At 37.7% G+C, this 18,127-nt stretch overlaps 1 protein-coding gene across 1 annotated transcript in view; it reads left to right on the top strand.

The window, feature by feature from the left end:
* Positions 1 to 13,580, top strand: part of SPR (Sex peptide receptor) — a 278,220-nt gene extending 264,640 nt beyond the window's left edge. The window contains exons 6-7 of the mRNA XM_073077619.1: positions 9,927 to 10,065; positions 12,805 to 13,580. Of these exons, the coding sequence (XP_072933720.1) occupies positions 9,927 to 10,065; positions 12,805 to 13,350 (685 nt within the window). The 3' untranslated portion in view covers positions 13,351 to 13,580. The remainder of the gene's footprint in view (positions 1 to 9,926; positions 10,066 to 12,804) is intronic.
* Positions 13,581 to 18,127: the final 4,547 nt, after the last annotated feature.

The following is an 18,127-nucleotide window of genomic DNA, read 5'->3' as shown; positions in this document are numbered from 1 at the left end:
CGTTAGGTGTAGTCGGTAATTTCGTTAATTTTGACTGTTAGGTATAAGGAATGGAATGTTTTTCGTTTAATAGTGCTGATTCATACGTTTTTAATAATCAATCTGTCTAATGTTTTACCTGGTACAGAAGATCATCATCGTCATCATCCTCAACCCATTACTGTCCCACTGCTGGGCACGGGTCTCCTCTCAAAGTGAGAAGGATTAGGCCATAGTCCACCGCGCTGGACCAGTGCGAAATGGTAGACTTGGCATACCTTTGAAAACTTTTTTTTTAAGAACTCTCAAGTATGCAGGTTTCCTCACGAACTAAAAAGTATAAAATAATTTTAAATTTAGGAATCAATTAAGGACCAGTAAATATATAATTGTTAAAAAAGCGTGGGTTACTCCATTTAACAGTTTTCGAAAAGCACCCCATACTTTTTAGTATTTCTGGATTCCTAATTTCCTAGATTGAAAATTATTTTTAATATACTTTTTACTTGATTTTATCATAAAAGCGTGTTTTTTTAGTTTTTCAAACTATATTTATTATACTTAGGTATAAGAAGAGAGGTGCATCGGAAATATAAGCTTACTAATGTTTAAGTAACATTCAACTATAACTGACTTTACCCGGGTATGTACCCGGATATCCGGTTGAAACGGATACTCAATCTGAAGTCTGAAGTTTAAACTAACTACAGAGAACTGAATTACGTAGCACCTACGGCTAGCATGCTAGTTTCTAGATATCCGGTGGGAAATTCTCTATTGAGCTAACTATGTTATACCTGTAATTTTCACTTTATTTTGATTTTTATAATATAGGAGTAGCAGACGAGCATGCAGTCCACCTAATGGTAAGTGGCTACTGCCGCCCATGGACATCTGTAGGGATGACATAGATAGGATTAGTTTCGTTCGTGTTTGCTGGGTTCTGACCAGTTTGCGCTTGCGTGGATTTATTGAAAAAAAAAATGACTTTTGGCTTTCTCCTGACGCCGATTTGACCCTGCTATATACATTTTGACCTTGGCTTCGTTTGGACTCCGATTACCTTCGTATAACTGTTAAATAAATAATTATAATTGCATAACTTGATAAAAAATGCTATGCAATAACTTTACCGCGGCAGTCCCAGAGTGCCGCACGTTTTATTTTGTTTTTTTTTTTATAAATCTTTCCAGGTATGCAGGTTTCCTCATGATGTTTTTTTATTTGTTATTGTAGCACCCATTGAAGTAAATGGATTCAACCCGATCCGTCCAGTGGTTTGGGCTGTGCGTTGATAGATCACTATGTCAGTCAGTCACCTTTGAGTTATATATATTTAGATTAGTTAGGATGAGCGGTGTATCGATTTTCATATGTTTTTATATTCGAAACCTGGTGCTTGCCATGTAGTAGTGCGATCGGCGTACCGTAGTCTCAATTTCCCCGTCACTCACTCTAATTAGCACCTTTCAAGTGCCGACCCAATTTCAAGGCCCTCACTTCAGGGTCCCGTTGAAAATTGTAAACCGGTTATTCACATTCTATTTATGTGTGACGTGAATGTGTAATTGTTTTTTTCAATATAGGAGTAACAGACGAGCGTGTAGTCCACCTGATGGTAAGTGGCTGCTACCGCCCATACACATTTGTAATCAACTCCAGATAAGACAAGATTCGTACCTGAGGTCGGCCAAGGATGCGCCGCTACCTCTGAGGACTAAGCTAGAACGCTTCAGCTTAGTATGTCTCCCTTATATGTGGTGTGGCGGTGGTGCCGCCGGAGTCGAACCACAAAGGGTTCTACCACCTGGTAGTTTGTTCTGGGTCTGGGTGTTTGAGTATACAAAACATCTTTAAAAATGAGCATTATACGAGTATGTGACCATGAACATAGAAAGCGATCCTCACATACATTTTGATGATAATAGAAGTTAGAACCCTTCGTAATTCAACTCCGACGGCACCAACGCCACACCTATTTCTGCCTATTAACAATAGTGTTAAGCGCTTCTGTGTTCTGGTTTGAAGGGTGTGGTAAGGGAGACATACTTTTCCGAGGCTTCCAGCTTAGTCCTCAGGGGTAGTGGCGCATCTGTGGCCGACATCAGGTAGGAATATCTAGTCCTATCTGGGTCAATATGGGCAATAGACAATACCCACAGACTGCATGCTCGTCTGTTAGTTCTATATTTAAAAAAAAAACATACGAACTAACTATACCTACAAGTTAAATAAAATCTTGTTACAACGAATTCGGCTATATTCGGCCAAAGTCGGTCCCTCGCTCAATTATACTCTACCACAGAACTACTTGTACTGTATGAGACCCTTTACCTTGTCCTTCCTTTTTATGTATTACCTTTCAGACCAATACTATTGGTCCTCCATTATCTAAATAACATTGTACTATATATGTACAGACATGGCACTTAGGCGCATGCGACAGCAATATTATAGAATGCTTAAATTTATTACTAAGTTATGATTATTTTACCTTACGTCTATAAAATTCATAGCATTACATTACATGCATACCTTCAAGTTACAATATTGCCTTATTAAAATAAATGTGAATTTCAACTGAAAAGATAAGTAAATTCCTTTTTACGATCGTTTTTTTTATAATATAGCAGTAGCAGACAAGCATGCAGTCCATCTTATGGTAAGTGGCTACTCTCTCCCATGGATATCTGTAATCAACCCCAGATAGGATTACTCCTACCTGAGGTCGGCCCTGTGGCGAATCTGTATGCGTCCCTACCCCTGAGGGCTAAGCTGGAGCGCCTCGGAAAAGTAAGTCTTCCTTACCACACCCTTCAAACCAGAACTCATCCTTGAAACCAGAACACAGCAGCGCTTAACACTGCTACTATGAGGCAGAAATAGGTGTGGCGGTGGTCGCCGCAGTCGAACCACAAAGGGTTCTACCACATTCAAATGCGGTGCCGATGTCGTGGTACCAAAATGAACAAGAGCTTGACCTTGTCTATACTCTAATTTATACGCATAGTAAATACGATATCTAAAATCAACGAAGACCATATCCATATCACCATATCTATTGAAATATTTGTTTTATACAGATGTACTTACAAAACCATTTCTGCAAATCTTCTAAAAAGATCTTACGCACAAGTCTTTAACAATATGACACTTCTACACATACATAGCTCTATGACCAGTATACGTACAATATGGTACATCACGAGCTCTACGTAAACATTCGTACGCTGTTGTTTTCAGCGGTTCAATCGAAATTCCACCGCACAGCACCTTGTTTACTTAGCAATATGGAGCGTGCACGATTGTTTGGATTAAACATTAATATTGGGGATGTGGGGATGGGAACAATAAATTCAAGTTAATTATGTCTTTGTAAGAGTGAAGTAACAAACAAGCATGCAAGCACATCTGTAAACCAACTTCATATAGAACAGGGTGAGTCATTCAAATTGCACCGCTCAGCTACTTTAAGCGGTTTATTTGCAATATAGAGCATGCATGCATGCTTGGATGGCAACAAATTTCGCATGTAATAAGCAGCCCATGCAGCCAATAATAAACCTAATTCTAATTTATTGTATTCGTTTTATGCTTATTTTTTATTTTTTACCTATATTCGGTGCTATACTATAATTTTATTTAATATTGTATTGTGTTATATTCTATTTTACTACGATACGGGTCTCCTATTTTCTCGTAACATTTGGTCATTAAAGCAAGCACTACAATGGCTATTCTATAAAAAGCATTTAAAATCACAACATAAACATCTACTTGTTTTATGCGGTTCAATCGAAATTCCACCGCACAGCACCTTGTTTACTTAGCAATATGGAGCGTGCACGATTGTTTGGATTTGTGGCGACCTCCCGCTACTCGTCAAGAGATGGCGCCACGAGTATTCTGAATCACGCTATCGAAGTTTTCTAAACATCCTGCATATATACAAGTTCCGAACTGAGACTGTCGGAGCGCGGCCGCTCCCCGGGCATGATCAACTAGCCCGGCGGGAGATCTCCCTTTGCCAAAGTGGTGACCCCTGACAAGAAGACGTCCCTTCTGACCCTTATCGATGGTGGCAACCTCACTCCCTGGATGGACTTGCAACCTCTTCAACATCCGTTCAGCAGCTCAACAGGTGCATCGCAGTGCATCGTGAAAACACTTCCTGTGCCTGGTCCAGCTGCTCTCCGCGACTGCATGGAGGGCTCGAGTAGCCCAGCTCGCCGTCTCTCTTCGCTCCAACCTCAAGGCCTTGATTCGTCCTCACATCTCGACTCACCGCAGACAGAGGGCGTTCCGAGGCGCTTGCGACCTGGACGAAGACTTCACGGACCACAACGGATCTCGACCTCCGGTACTTCACGGACGGCTTGAGTATCCATTACTCGCCATCCACACTTCGCTCCAACCTCAAGGCCTTGGTTCTCCCTCACATCTCGACTCACCGCAGACAGAGGGCGTTCCGGGGCGCTTGTAAGCTAGGCGAAGATTACTGAAGTACGGAACACTGAAGATATCGACCTCCGGTCTGAGCAGGGGGTGATGTGGCGACCTCCCGCTACTCGTCAAGAGATGGCGCCACGAGTATTCTGAATCACGCTATCGAAGTTTTCTAAACATCCTGCATATATACAAGTTCCGAACTGAGACTGTCGGAGCGCGGCCGCTCCCCGGGCATGATCAACTAGCCCGGCGGGAGATCTCCCTTTGCCAAAGATTAAACATTAATATTGGGGATGTGGGGATGGGAACAATAAATTCAAGTTAATTATGTTTTTGTAAGAGTGAAGTAGCAAACAATCATGCATGCACATCTATGGTCAACTTCACTCAAAACAGGAGTTCTATTTGAAGTCGATCACAGATGTGAGTCACTCAAGTTCCACCGCTCAGGTACATTACCGCCATTTGTTAGCAATATAGAGCATGCATGCGTGCTTGGATTGTAACAAATTTCGCATGTAACATGCAGCCAATAATAAACCTAATTCTATTATACTGTATTCGTTCTATGCTTATTTTTACCTATACTATTATATTCTGTACTATGATAATATTTTATTTAATATTGTACTATAGTGTATTGTTTTCTATTTTGCTACGATACGTGTCTCCTATTTGCTCGTACATAATATTTGGTTATTAAATCGTGCACTAGTTATGGCTATTCTATACAAAGTTAACTATATTTTAAATAAAATCGAAACGTTAACATTTATTTATTTTATGCGGTTCAATCGAAATTCCACCGCACAGCACTTTGTTTACTTAGCAATATGGGGCGTGCTCGATTGTTTGGATTAAACATCAATGTTGGGGATGTGGGGATGTGAACAATAAATTCAGGTTAATTATGTTTCTGTAAGAGTGCAGAATCAAACGAGCATGCAGTTCATCTGATGATAGAAAGAATACCTTTTTTTTGTTAACGAGGGGGAACCTTCAAAAGGTACCCGGTGCCGTGGGAGCGACACAGGGTTATGTGGGACTTTTACCGCACTAAAACCCACCCTGTGGCCGTCCTCGGCGTTGCGTAGAGGACTCCGGGATCTCCAACGGAACGCAACCGGAGTCCTCTTAGCGCGGTGCCCCGTCGGGCTCCGCCCAGGTGAGCTTGACGCTCGCCACACCGTCTGGTGTGCACGACGGTATGCGACCACACACCGCCGTCCTTCCCGGGGTCGCTGGCCGAGCGGTTTGAGCTCCCACTCTTGCCGTCCGCAACCCTGGAAGCCCCTTTTAGTCGCCTCTTACGACAGGCAGAGGATACCGTAGCCCTATTCTGGTCCCGGAACTACAGGGATTAAAAACCTACTTCTGACCATTATTGAACGCTGCTAGCTGATAGCCTAGTAAAGACTAGGATATCATTGCTTTTACACAACTGCGGAGGGTAATGTTTTTCGGGCATATGTATGTACAATGTCTCCTTCTTTGGCATCCAACAGTCCAGCGGCTTAATATATAAGGTAAATAAGGTAAGGCGGCATATACAAGGTGTCGTTTGTCTATAATGTGGGAGTGACTATAGGAGAGAGGATTTTTGTTCTTATAAATTGTCTAGTTCACCTTAATACCAATAAAAGTCATAAGCAATATTGAATTCATTCACTCAAAGATCCGTTCTCTCAAAGAGCCATTCAATCTGTGAAGTTCTTAGGAAGTTTCACAGATACTCGTAATATCGGAATTGCATTTCAATGGGTGCTTACTGCTTATTGAGGTTTAAATTTAAGTCTTGGTAATGCTCTTCATTAAAACGTTTATCTTAAGACAGAGATGTCTTAAGATAAACATCAATTTCTATTTAGAAATTAATTATTGCGCATTTCAAAGAATCGCTTCATATAATTCTACCTTGATCGGAAATTGTCGGCTATGTGTAAATGTTATGTGGTATGGACATTTATTTATTTGCACGACAACAGCATTACACACAATTATTTCTATAAGTATTACACTATTGGTATTACACATGTGCATGCCAACTATAGGCGTGCGCAACATTTACAGATTTTGCAACAGACTTAAAATATAAATTTAATAGCAAACAAAGTACAATTAAAAATGAAATGAAATGAAAATGTACAAATGTAACTAGCTCAATATTCAATCTGTTTCTAGCTAAAGTCGATGACAGAAGAAGCTGCTGAAGTTGGCTCTCCTAAGCACTCCTAAGTAAACAGTAACTAAATTGATATTTCTTTATGCAGAATATTATAATCGTAACATTATTCAAGCGTAACAATGTTACAAGGGTCATTTCGCTAATATTTTTATTATTCATAGCGACCTAGGAAATATTACTTCAAAATATCATAAACACACAAAGCTGAATTGACTCAAAGACCCGTTCTCGCAAAGATCCGATCTCTCAAAGAGCCATTCACTCTGTGAAGCTCTTAGGAAGTTTCACAGATACTCGTAATATCAGAATTGCATTTCAATGGGTGCTTATTGAAGTTTAAGTTTAAGTCTTGGTAATGCTTTTCATTAAAACGTTACTTAAATACTGAGAGATGTCTTAAGATAAACATCAATTTGTATTTAGTAAATTAATGTTGAACGTTTCAAAGATACTTTTCATGTAATTCTACCTTCAAATGACGATTGTCTGTTATGTGTAAAGACAAATCTTTATATAGATGGAATACTCCTCCCTTGCTAATAAATATTTTGATATTTAGTAGTAAGGGAGTATTAGTAGTAGTATTCCAACTAATGTTATCTGGCTCATGTGGCATGGACATCCGTAACCAAGTCCATATTCTATCCGTTTCTACCTGAAGTCGATCGATCGAGTGTGGTCACTCCTAAGCACTAAGATAGTTCGTACTCGTACTCGTACGTAAACAGTCACTGAATATAATAACATAAACATTGATATTTGTTTATAGGGAATATTATAATATACGTTACTCCAGCCAACAATGTTAAAAGGGTCATTTCGCTAATCTTTATATCTCTCTCGTAGCATACCCTAAGAAATATTACTTCCTAACCATAGATTAGTAAAGATGCCTCACTCCTAACAAGAAAATGTACCCAGTTTTGAGAAGTGAAATAGTTGCGTAAAAAAGTTATGCCACGTCTCCGTGCTAAAATGTCCCTAAAATATTTGAAATAATTATTTATTTCATATGCAAATTACGCAGTATTAGTTATTTATTCGTAAATTTTCTCTAAAAATGTTTTTATTTGTCAAGAATTCAAAAAAAGAACTTACTAAAATAAGCCGTTTGTGGCTTCATTTAATTTCAAGGCGGCGAAGTATCTTTACTAATCTATGTTCCAAACACACAAAGCTGAACTCACTCAAAGACCCAGTCCCTCAAAGATCCGTTCTCTTAAAGATCCATTCACTCTGTGAAGTTCTTAGGAAGTTTCACAGATACTCGTCACATCGGAACTACACTTCAATGGGTACTTCTGGAAGCTGAATTCTTGGTAGTGCTTTTCATTGAAATATTACCTTAATTACGAGAGATTTCTTAAGATAAACATCAATTTGTATTTAGTAATTTAATGTTGATCGTTTCATAGAACCTTATATAATTCTTACTTTTAACGACGATAGTATTATATTTGAAAATGTAATATTTAGTAGCAAAAGAGAATCGCATTGTCGGTGGTAAGTGGTTACTGTCGTATGGACATATGTAACCAACTCGACTTGAACAGAACGGAGCAGGTTCTAATTGAAGCCGAGCACAGATGTGTTACCGCTTCTGAGGATTTCGATGGTCCCCTCATGTTAGGGAGTTTACCGTTTTGGCAAAAGGAGATCTCCCGCCGGGCTAGGTGATCATGCCCGGGGAGCGGCCGTGCTCCGACTGTCTCAGTTCAGAGCTTGTATATATGCAAGATGATTAAACTTCGATAAACAAAACAATAACTTCGATAGCGTGAATCAGCAGCGCCATCTTTTTTTTTATTTTTTTTTTTCATAATATAGGAGTAGCAGACGAGCATACAGTCCACCTGATGGTAAGTGGCTACTGCCGCCCATGGACATCTGTAATCAACCCCAGATAGGATCAGATATTCCCACCTGAGGTCGACCACAGATGCGCCGCTACCCCTGAGGACTAAGCTGGAACGCCTCGGAAAAGTCTCCCTTACGACACCCTTCAAACCGGAACACAGCAGCGCCTAACACTGCTGTTATTAGGTAGAAATAGGTGTGGCGGTGGTACCGCCGGAGTCGAATCACAAAGGGTTCTACCACCTTCGAAATGACGCACCATCTTAACGAGTAGCGGGAAGTCGCTACACCGGCATCCACACTATTCCATCTAAACGCAAACTGCTTCAAACTAGAAATATGTAACTATTTTTAAAGGACTCTCGTATAGTTTTCTTTACGATAGTAGTTTCACGGTGACGTTTCTAGCGCCACTTCTTCTCCATAGCGAAATATCCTCTGAAGTGATGGTAGATATTGAGGTTCAAGAAGAATTCTGTAAAAAATCTTCTTTGAATAAATTTTGATTTGTTTTGTCGTTTTCCTTTACCGTTATAGTAAATGTTACTTTTTTTCTAACATACACATAACTTTGTAAAATCAGGATTCGAACCTAGACCTCAAGACTGATATCCGAGTTTCAGGAATGCAATTACTTACAATCTTAGACATACAAGGCTTCAAAATTCTTACTGTTGTTCAAATCTTTCTTTTATTTTCAATCAATCCAATAATACTTCTAACGTAAACTTCCAATTTTAACTGCTTTCAAAACGCTCTTAGATCCAATCTTTTTAATGGCCGCTAAAATTTTACGGCGGCCTGAAATTATTTAAGTGCTACGTTTGAAGCCCCAAAGAGTAGTAAAGGACTCATTAAATTGATAGTAAATTTCATGGATTGTTGCTCCGAACATCTTGGATTTTATAATCTTCTGTTATTTTCCAATGAACGGAATGATGATGTCTGCAAAATAACTTTATTTTCATTTGTCGTTAGATTTGATAATGTTAAGGTTATTAAAAACAAACGAATTATGGCGGCATTACGTACAATAGATGCGTAAAACTACGTATTTACTGACGGCGAATGACCATCAAGCCTTTTAAAGGTGGTAAAATCCTTTGTCGGTGGTGCCGACGGAGTCGATCCACAAAGGATTTTACCACATCTATTTCTACCTCCTAAACGCAGTGTTAAACGCTGCTGTGGTCTGGTTTGAAGGTTGTGGTAAGGGAGACATACTTTTCCGAGGCGTTCCAGCTTAGTCATCAGGGGTAGCGGCGCATCTGTGGCTGTGTACGAATCAAATCCTATCTGGTTGATTACAAATGTCCATTAACGGCAGTAGCCACTTGAACGATGAAATTTTGACATTTGTCAATTTCTACGGACTAAAATTTTTTTGGTATGCAAAAATTGAATACATTGATTATTAAATTGAAGACTGTCTTAAATGTCTATCCTTTGTTCCCAGGTGTACGATGCCCCGTGTCAAGAAGTGTTTGATCTACATCGGCATAGCAGCCTTCCTGCACCAACTGCCGAGGTTCTTCGACCGGCAGTACGTACCCCACTTCACGTTCTGGCGAGGGCATTGGGAAGAAGTGTGCAGGGTAAGAAGCACCTTTTTTCAAGCTTTTATTTAACTTGCCTTGTGTAAGAAGCCTCTTTTATATAACTTGCCTTGTATAATAAGCATATTTTATATAACTTGTCTTGTGTAAGAAGCATCTTTTATATAACTTGCCTTGTGTGACAAGCATCTTTTATTTAACTTGCCTTGTGTAAGAAGCATCTTTTATATAACTTGCCTTGTGTAAGAAGCATCTTTTATATAACTTGCATTGTGTAAGAAGCATATGTTATTTAACTTGCCTTGTGTAAGAAGCATCCTTTATATAACTTGCCTTGTGTAAGAGGCATATTTTATATAACTTGCCTTGTGTAAGAACCATCTTTTATTTAACTCGCCTTGTGTAAGAAGTATCTTTTATTTAACTCGCCTTGTCCGTTCGTATGTATGTAAGAGTCAAATCTTGCAACTGCATTAAAAACCAGTTATTCCCAACCGACAAAGCTAAAATTATGCAAACACAACTGCTTTAGATCACAATACTTGACTAGTGACGGCATTTTAAATCGAATACGCCCTTATATAATGGACCAATTATTTTTTATATATACCCAAGATAATGGTATCAAATGAAAGGGTTTTCTGAGAAGACTACGAAAAATAAAGTAAAAAAGTACGAAACGAATACGAAAAATAAGTATTAAAAAGCTTTTTGATATTTTTTATAACAAGAAGTAGGAAATGAGCATACCATCTGCCACTCATGGACATCTGTGATCAACCCCAAATAAGGTTAAATGCCAAGTTGAAATGCCTCGAACAAGTACGTGTACGTCTCTCCAGTCCTCCTTCAAACCAGAACACAGCAGCGCTTAACATTAGGGAGGAATAGGTATAGCAATACCTTCGGATCCGAACCATGAAGGATTCTACCACCTCTACTTATACTACTTCAATTCCACAAACAAGACATGTTTTCCCAACAACAACAGAACAACAGCATGTCCATTATCCGACAACACGTTACGAATGAACTTCCCTCCTCCCTAGATGTCGACTTTTTGTACGACAGTAACAGATCGTCGTTCCCCGCTTCTAATTATCTTTTCTTTTATTGTCTTTGATAAGTAAAATAGAAAGATACATCACCGCCTTAAAATTGAATGCCTTGAAAGGATGATGTTATCATTTATTTTTTGAATTCTTGACAAATAAAAAACATTTTCAGAGAAAATTTACGGATAAGTAACGAATACTGCTAATACTACGTAATTTACGTAATACTCGTAAATAAATAATTATTTCAAATATTTTAGGGACATTTTAGAACGGAGACGTGGCAACACTTTATTTACGCAACAATTTCAATTCTTAAAACTAGTTACACTTTTTCGTTAGGAGTGATCAATCTATGTATTTTACTCATCTAAGTATATTATATTATCTTTACCTTGTGTAAGTGTGTATTATCTGAAAATATTTGCGGGTAACATAATTGAACTTTTGCCTGTGACTTCGTACGCATAAATCATAACATCATCATCATCACCATCATAATCAACATCAACCCATTACTGTCCCACTGCTGGGCACGGGTCTCCCTCAGAATGAGAAGGATTAGGCCATAGTCCACCGCGCTGGCTAAGTGCGAAGTGGGAGACTTTACATACCTTTGCGAGCTTTTGTTTTTTTTGTGTACATCTCTCAGGTATGATGGTTGCCTTACGGTGTTTTCCTTCACCATAGCAAATGATAATTAATTTCCAATAAATAAGAAAAATCAGACATGCCTGGGAATTGAACCTTAAACCCCTGATTGAGAGGACGAGTTTATAAACTCTAGGCTGTTACAGCTTTATCCAGTACAATTCCCTTAACTGCCGATATCGTGTCGTAACAATGTGAAAGAGCCTATTTTGAACATTAACTTTAATAATTAACTTTTAACTATTTCTAGTAGTACAGCTATAGTCTTTTTACGCGTAATCACCAGCATTGTCTAAAACTTCACTTGAAAAGGGTACTACACTACTTAAGCACAAAACCGGGCTTCGCAAATAGTCCACCGCAAAAAATACAAAGCTCTTCTTAGACTTATTTGCGGTATTGTTCGGGCAAGAATAAAAAGATACGAAAAAAGATATTCATTTTCCTTTGTTTCATATCTTAAGTGATACAACCATCTAAAAATATACATTAGGTTAGAACATTAGCAAACAGTAGCGTTGTGGTTGAGAAACTCGGCTTCTCAATCGAGGGGTTCGAGGTTCAAATCCCAGCCACGCACCTCTGATTTTTCAAAGTTATGTGTGTATTAGAAATTAATTATCACTTGATGTAAGGGTAAAGGAACGTATCGTGAGGAAAACACGATGTTTACATTACCTACACACCTGATTTTTGAAAAAAATATGTCTACGAATTCGCACTTAGCCTGCGCGATGGTCTATGGCCTAAGCCACTCTCATCTTGAGGGCAGACCCATGCTCAGTGGGAGGGTAATTGTTTGACGACGAAGATGATCATATTTTTAAAGTCTATTCATGTTTCTAAAGTCTATCCATATTCCTAGAGTCTATGTATATTTCTAAAATATATCTATATGTCTAAAGTCTATGCATATTTCTAAAGTCTATCCATATTTCTAAAGTCTATCCATATTTCTAAAGTCTATGCAAATTTCTAAAGTCTATCCATATTTCTAAAGTCTATGCATATTTCTGAAGGCTATCCATATTTCTAATGTCTCCACATTTCTAAATTCCATTTCTATTTCCAGATCGAGATGTCACCATGGGTGAACGCGTTATCTCTGGACGCCTACTTCATTACGTACTTCGGATTCCGGGTCCTCTTCGTCCACCTGATCCCTTGCACCTCACTGGTGGTCCTCAACGTTCTGCTCTTCAGGGCCATGAGGACCGCGCAGCTGAACCGACAGAAACTGTTCAAGGAAAACCGTAAATCCGAATGTAAGAGACTACGAGACTCCAATTGTACCACCTTGATGCTTATCGTCGTTGTTACAGTCTTCCTGATGGTAGAAATCCCAGTAGCTGTAGTCACTATCCTCCATATAATTTCTAGTACTTTAGTCGAAATTCTTGACTATCATATCGCTAATATTCTCATTTTGATCACGAATTTCTTCATTATCGTCTCCTATCCTATCAACTTTGCTATCTACTGCGGTATGTCGAGGCAGTTCAGGGAGACCTTCAAGGAACTCTTCATACGTGGTGCTGTTACCAGTAGGAATGGAGGTTCCAGTAGGTACTCCTTAGTCAACGGTCCTAGGACCTGCACGAACGAAACTGTGCTCTAGGAAACTTACGCTTATTCATTCGCTCAGCATTTGCGTCTTATAATTTTTTTCTCTAAGAATATTTTGAAAAATGCTATAAGCGCGTGGAGTTAAGGCATTTTATACACATTAATATTGATATCTATGTTCATTATTTCGAAAAATGCCGTCACCTATTTATAGCGTTGTTTTAGAAAAATGTGTATAAAATGCCTAAGATGAATTTAAATACAATTGATTGTAAATGACCGCACACTTATAATAATTTTGATAATTAAATTGTTGTCAATTTTGATAAATAAATTATCAAAATATTGTTAAGTGAGGATTCAAATACATTAAAAATTATTAAAATATTATATTGCACATTTTGTTCTGCGCACATTTTTAATTTTAATAATTTGTAATATTCAATTGCCTTAATAATCTCTTTGTTATTTAAATTAATTTTTGTAAAAATAATTAATCATTCATAAATGTAATTTAATATTTTATTATATTTGTCTACTTATAAAACAACACTTTTTCATGGCTGTGCAATTACCTGATCGAAATAATTGTTATTAAAAATATTTAAAATATATATCGTCTGTTCTTTTTTAATTGATTAGCTACTTACATGGCCTATAAGTGGTGAGCCCCCACTTAGAAAAAGTGTTGTAATGTATATAACGGATATTATAACGAATATATTATAACGCTAAATATAACAGTAAATATAACGGCTATTTATAACGTTGCTTAGATAACTGTAAAAATAGATAGTGTGTAAATAATTGTCTATGACGTAACGTTACTGTACAATGAATTAATTAATAATTGTATAAAAGTAGCAGAATGTATAAAAAGGCTATGTATAATCTAAATATACATGTGTACTTTGTATTTTATAAGTATTCGGTGTTAAGCTTTTGTGGTATTCAGTGCATTTAGTAGTAGGACGGTATTATGTATAATATAATTATAAATTATAATATTATTTGGTATAATACTATCAATTTTATAAAGGACTCGAAGGACCATGGCGAATGAAGGGAAATGAAATGTAAAGTTGCCATTATTAATAAATAAAAACTGAAATAGTGTAACTTGGCTTTTATTTAGTACTTTCCGACTGACACATAGTTATAAGTTATTATTAATAAGTTTGGACCCTTTTTAGGGTTCCATACCCAATGGGTAAAAACGGAACCCTATTACTAAGACTTCGCTGCCTGTCCGTCTGTCACAGGGCTATATCTCCGGAACCGTAATAGATAGACACATGAAGTTTTTACAGAGGATGCACAACGGTGGCCGCTATAACAACAAATACAAAAAATAAAATAAAGTTGAATATTAAAGGGAGACCCCCTTACATACAACAAACCATACAACAAACCGGTATTTTTCGATCTAACTGTTAAACCGTACTAGGAAGACGGTTGAATTTTTTACAATCCGTTTACTACTATAATTGGTATTATAATAAATACAAATAATAACCATAAAACATATTTTAATATAGTTATTTTCATTTTATTAAACGTTGTTTACGTATCATTCATCATCACCCCAACGCCATCTATTTTTGTGACATATAACTAAGTATTGTTGAAAATAATAAAATAAATAAAAACAGGTAAAACATAATGAACATTTGTTTTTTTTTATATATATAATATAGGAGTAGCAGACGATATAATATAGGAGTAGCATACAGTCCACCTGATGGTAAGTGGCTACTGCCGCCCATGGACATCTGTAATCAACCCCAGATAGGATTAGATATTCCTACCTGAGTTCGGCCACAGATGCGCCGCTACCCCTGAGGACTAAGCTGGAACGCCTCGGAAAAGTCTGTCTCCCTTACCACACCCTTCAAACCGGAACACAGCAGCGCCTAACACTGCTGTTATTAGGTAGAAATATGTGTGGCGGTGGTGCCGCCGGAGTCGCACCACAAAGGGTTCTACCACCTTCAACCACCTTCAGGCTTCCGTACCTTGGTGGTACGGAAGCCTCCATGTGCGAGTTCGACTCGTACTTGGCGAATTATTAGTGTTTTGTACCTAAAGGTTAAAACGGAAATCTCCGTCTGCCACAGCGCTCTATCTCTTAAACTAATAATTGTACATTTGCACTGTTATAATTACAATTGTACTGTAATAATTAGACATTTTTTTTACAAAATATGTATTGTAGCCACTATAACTACCTATATAAAAATAAAAAAGTTTAAAAATAACTGGGGATCGTCGTAAAGAAACCGTAATTTTTCGAAATTATTCGGTTTTTTTTTAAACCGTTGGTATTTTTAACCATAGGTAGACACTATTTTTTATAATGCATTATCATTATACATATGTGAAAATTATTTCATAATACTTAAATCATTGCTATGATAAAAATATAAACAATAAAAATAGCAGTGATAGCCTAGTGGTTAAGAAACTCGGCCTCTCGATCGAGGGGTCCGAGGTTCAAATCCCAGGCACGCACCTCTGAATTTTCAAAGTTATGTGCGTATTAGAAATTAATTATCACCTGCTAAAACGGTGAACACACATACCTGAGAGATTTATTAAAAAAAATCTCAAAGGTATGCGAAGTCTATCAATACGCACTTGGCCAGCGCGGTGGACTATGTCCTAATCCTTCTCATTATGAGAGGAGACCCGTGAGCAGCAGTGGGACAGTAATGGGTTGTTGATGATGAAGAAATAAATCAAAATTTGGCGCTACGGAACCCTCCGTAGGCGTCAACTCGCACTTACCCAGTTACTTATAGAAAGTAGTCACAACCGACCATTAAATTCCTTCTTGAAACTGAAGTAACTAACGAGCTTAATAGTGCTGATAAATGGTCACTGTGGCCCTAACCACAAACAAGATTAGTCCTAACACTGCTCGACCACAGATGTGATTACCTCTGAAGATTAAACCTTGTACACGACATACTTCAGACCAAAACACAGGATTATTGTTGTAATCAGGCAGAAATAGGTGTGACAGTAGTGCTCCATAATAGGTGGACTTATTACGGATAACAAATATATATAACTCAAAGGTGACTGACTGACTTAGTGATCTATCAACGCACAGCCCAAACCACTTGACGGATCGGGCTGAAATTTGGCATGCAGGTAGATGTTATGACGTAGGCATCCGCTAAGAAAGGATTTTGGTCAATTCTACCCCCAAGGGGATAAAATAGGGGATGAAAATATTACTTCGTAACGCGAGCGAAGCCGCGGTCAAAAGCTCGTTACGGATAAAGCGAAAAACGCCAAAAAATACCGGCAGACAATAAAGGTTTAGTAATAGGGTTTTGGTTGGATACGGTACCCTAATAAATAAAAACCCTTGAATTATGAAACAGTAAAGAGATTACACAAATCCACACTTAAGTCAAAAGTTAAGTTCAAAGTTAAGTTAAGTTAAGTTTAAAGTTAAGTTTCTTTAAGTTTTCTATTTAGCCGAGATTCAAACCCGGGATTTCGTGTTATTATTATTATTTCTTTTTTCTATTAAAGTAACACTAAATATTAATCATTTTTTTAATTCTCGTTTACTTTAAATAAAAACTATTTTGTGTTTATGTTTTATTTAATGTTCTTTAAATTAATATATTTCAAATTGTCTTATATTTTTTTTACAAATTAACTGTTTATGAAAATCACTTATTTATTATTTTAAGCAAGCAGATTAATTAAGTTAATTAACCTCTGCAAAGTTAAACGTTCTTCTTTATAAAGGATACTTCTTCTAAAACCTGTCTATTTCATAAAGAACGGAAGCTTCAGACCTCAAGTGCGGGAAAAACTAAGAAATTATTTGAAAATTTTCTCTTTTTTTATAAAGATAATACAATTATAATTAAAATACTACAAGATACACCGTTATAGCAGCAATAGGATCCTATTTTAATATAATACAGGAGTAGTAGACAAGCAAGCAGTCCACTTGATGATAAGGGGCTACTGCCGCCCATGGGCGTCTGTAATCAATCTCCGATACGATTAGGAGTCCTACCTGAGGTTGGCCACATAGGTGCCGCTGTCCTTGAGGACTAAGCTGGAACACCTCGGAAAAGTATGTCTCCCTTACCACACCCTTCAAACCAGATCACAACAGCACTTAACACTGCTGTTATAAACGTAGGCATTCCAGCTTAGCCTTCATGAGAAATGCATTTATACCAACCTCAGGATTACAAACTTATCTCGGGTTGATTACAGATATTGACAGCAGTAACCACTTACCATCAGATGAACTTCACGCAACTCCAATACAAAAAAAAACGCTCGTTTTTTCCGCGCGTCAAAACCGCCCAGTGCGTAAAGCCCAGCCAATCAATTTATGACAGCGTCTCGACAATAAAACGGTATTGAATTACGGCTCAATCATGGCGCGCCTAGTTTCATTACTACCCCGGGGGTTGCCATAATGTTAATATGAGGGGATAAGACAACACCCTATATAGGTTTATTACTCAATCTTTCACCAAAGTGGATTATTTGGTAAATTATTTAGGCCATGACGGGTTATTGAGAGAACTACTTATATGTAGTTGTGTAGCTCGTATGTATTCATCGTTATATATGTAGTAGCTCGAGCTTACCAGTAGCACTACCATGAGTTTACAAAAGTATTACTCGCTAACGACTGCGTAAAATAAATGTATGAAAAATTGTACAGCGCCTCTGGTTACTCGTAGAACTAAATTCCGTAGTGTGAGCCACTCGTAATGTAAAAAACCTATCGAAATCAAATCGCTAGCGAATGTAATTATGATCTATTGCCATACAAATTCGGT

Source organism: Epargyreus clarus, unplaced genomic scaffold (genome assembly GCF_041222505.1).
Source record: "Epargyreus clarus isolate Ecla_fem2 unplaced genomic scaffold, WU_Ecla_fem_2.2 ptg000011l, whole genome shotgun sequence".
Taxonomy (NCBI): Eukaryota; Metazoa; Arthropoda; class Insecta; order Lepidoptera; family Hesperiidae; genus Epargyreus; species Epargyreus clarus.
This window is presented reverse-complemented; position numbering and strand designations above follow the sequence as displayed.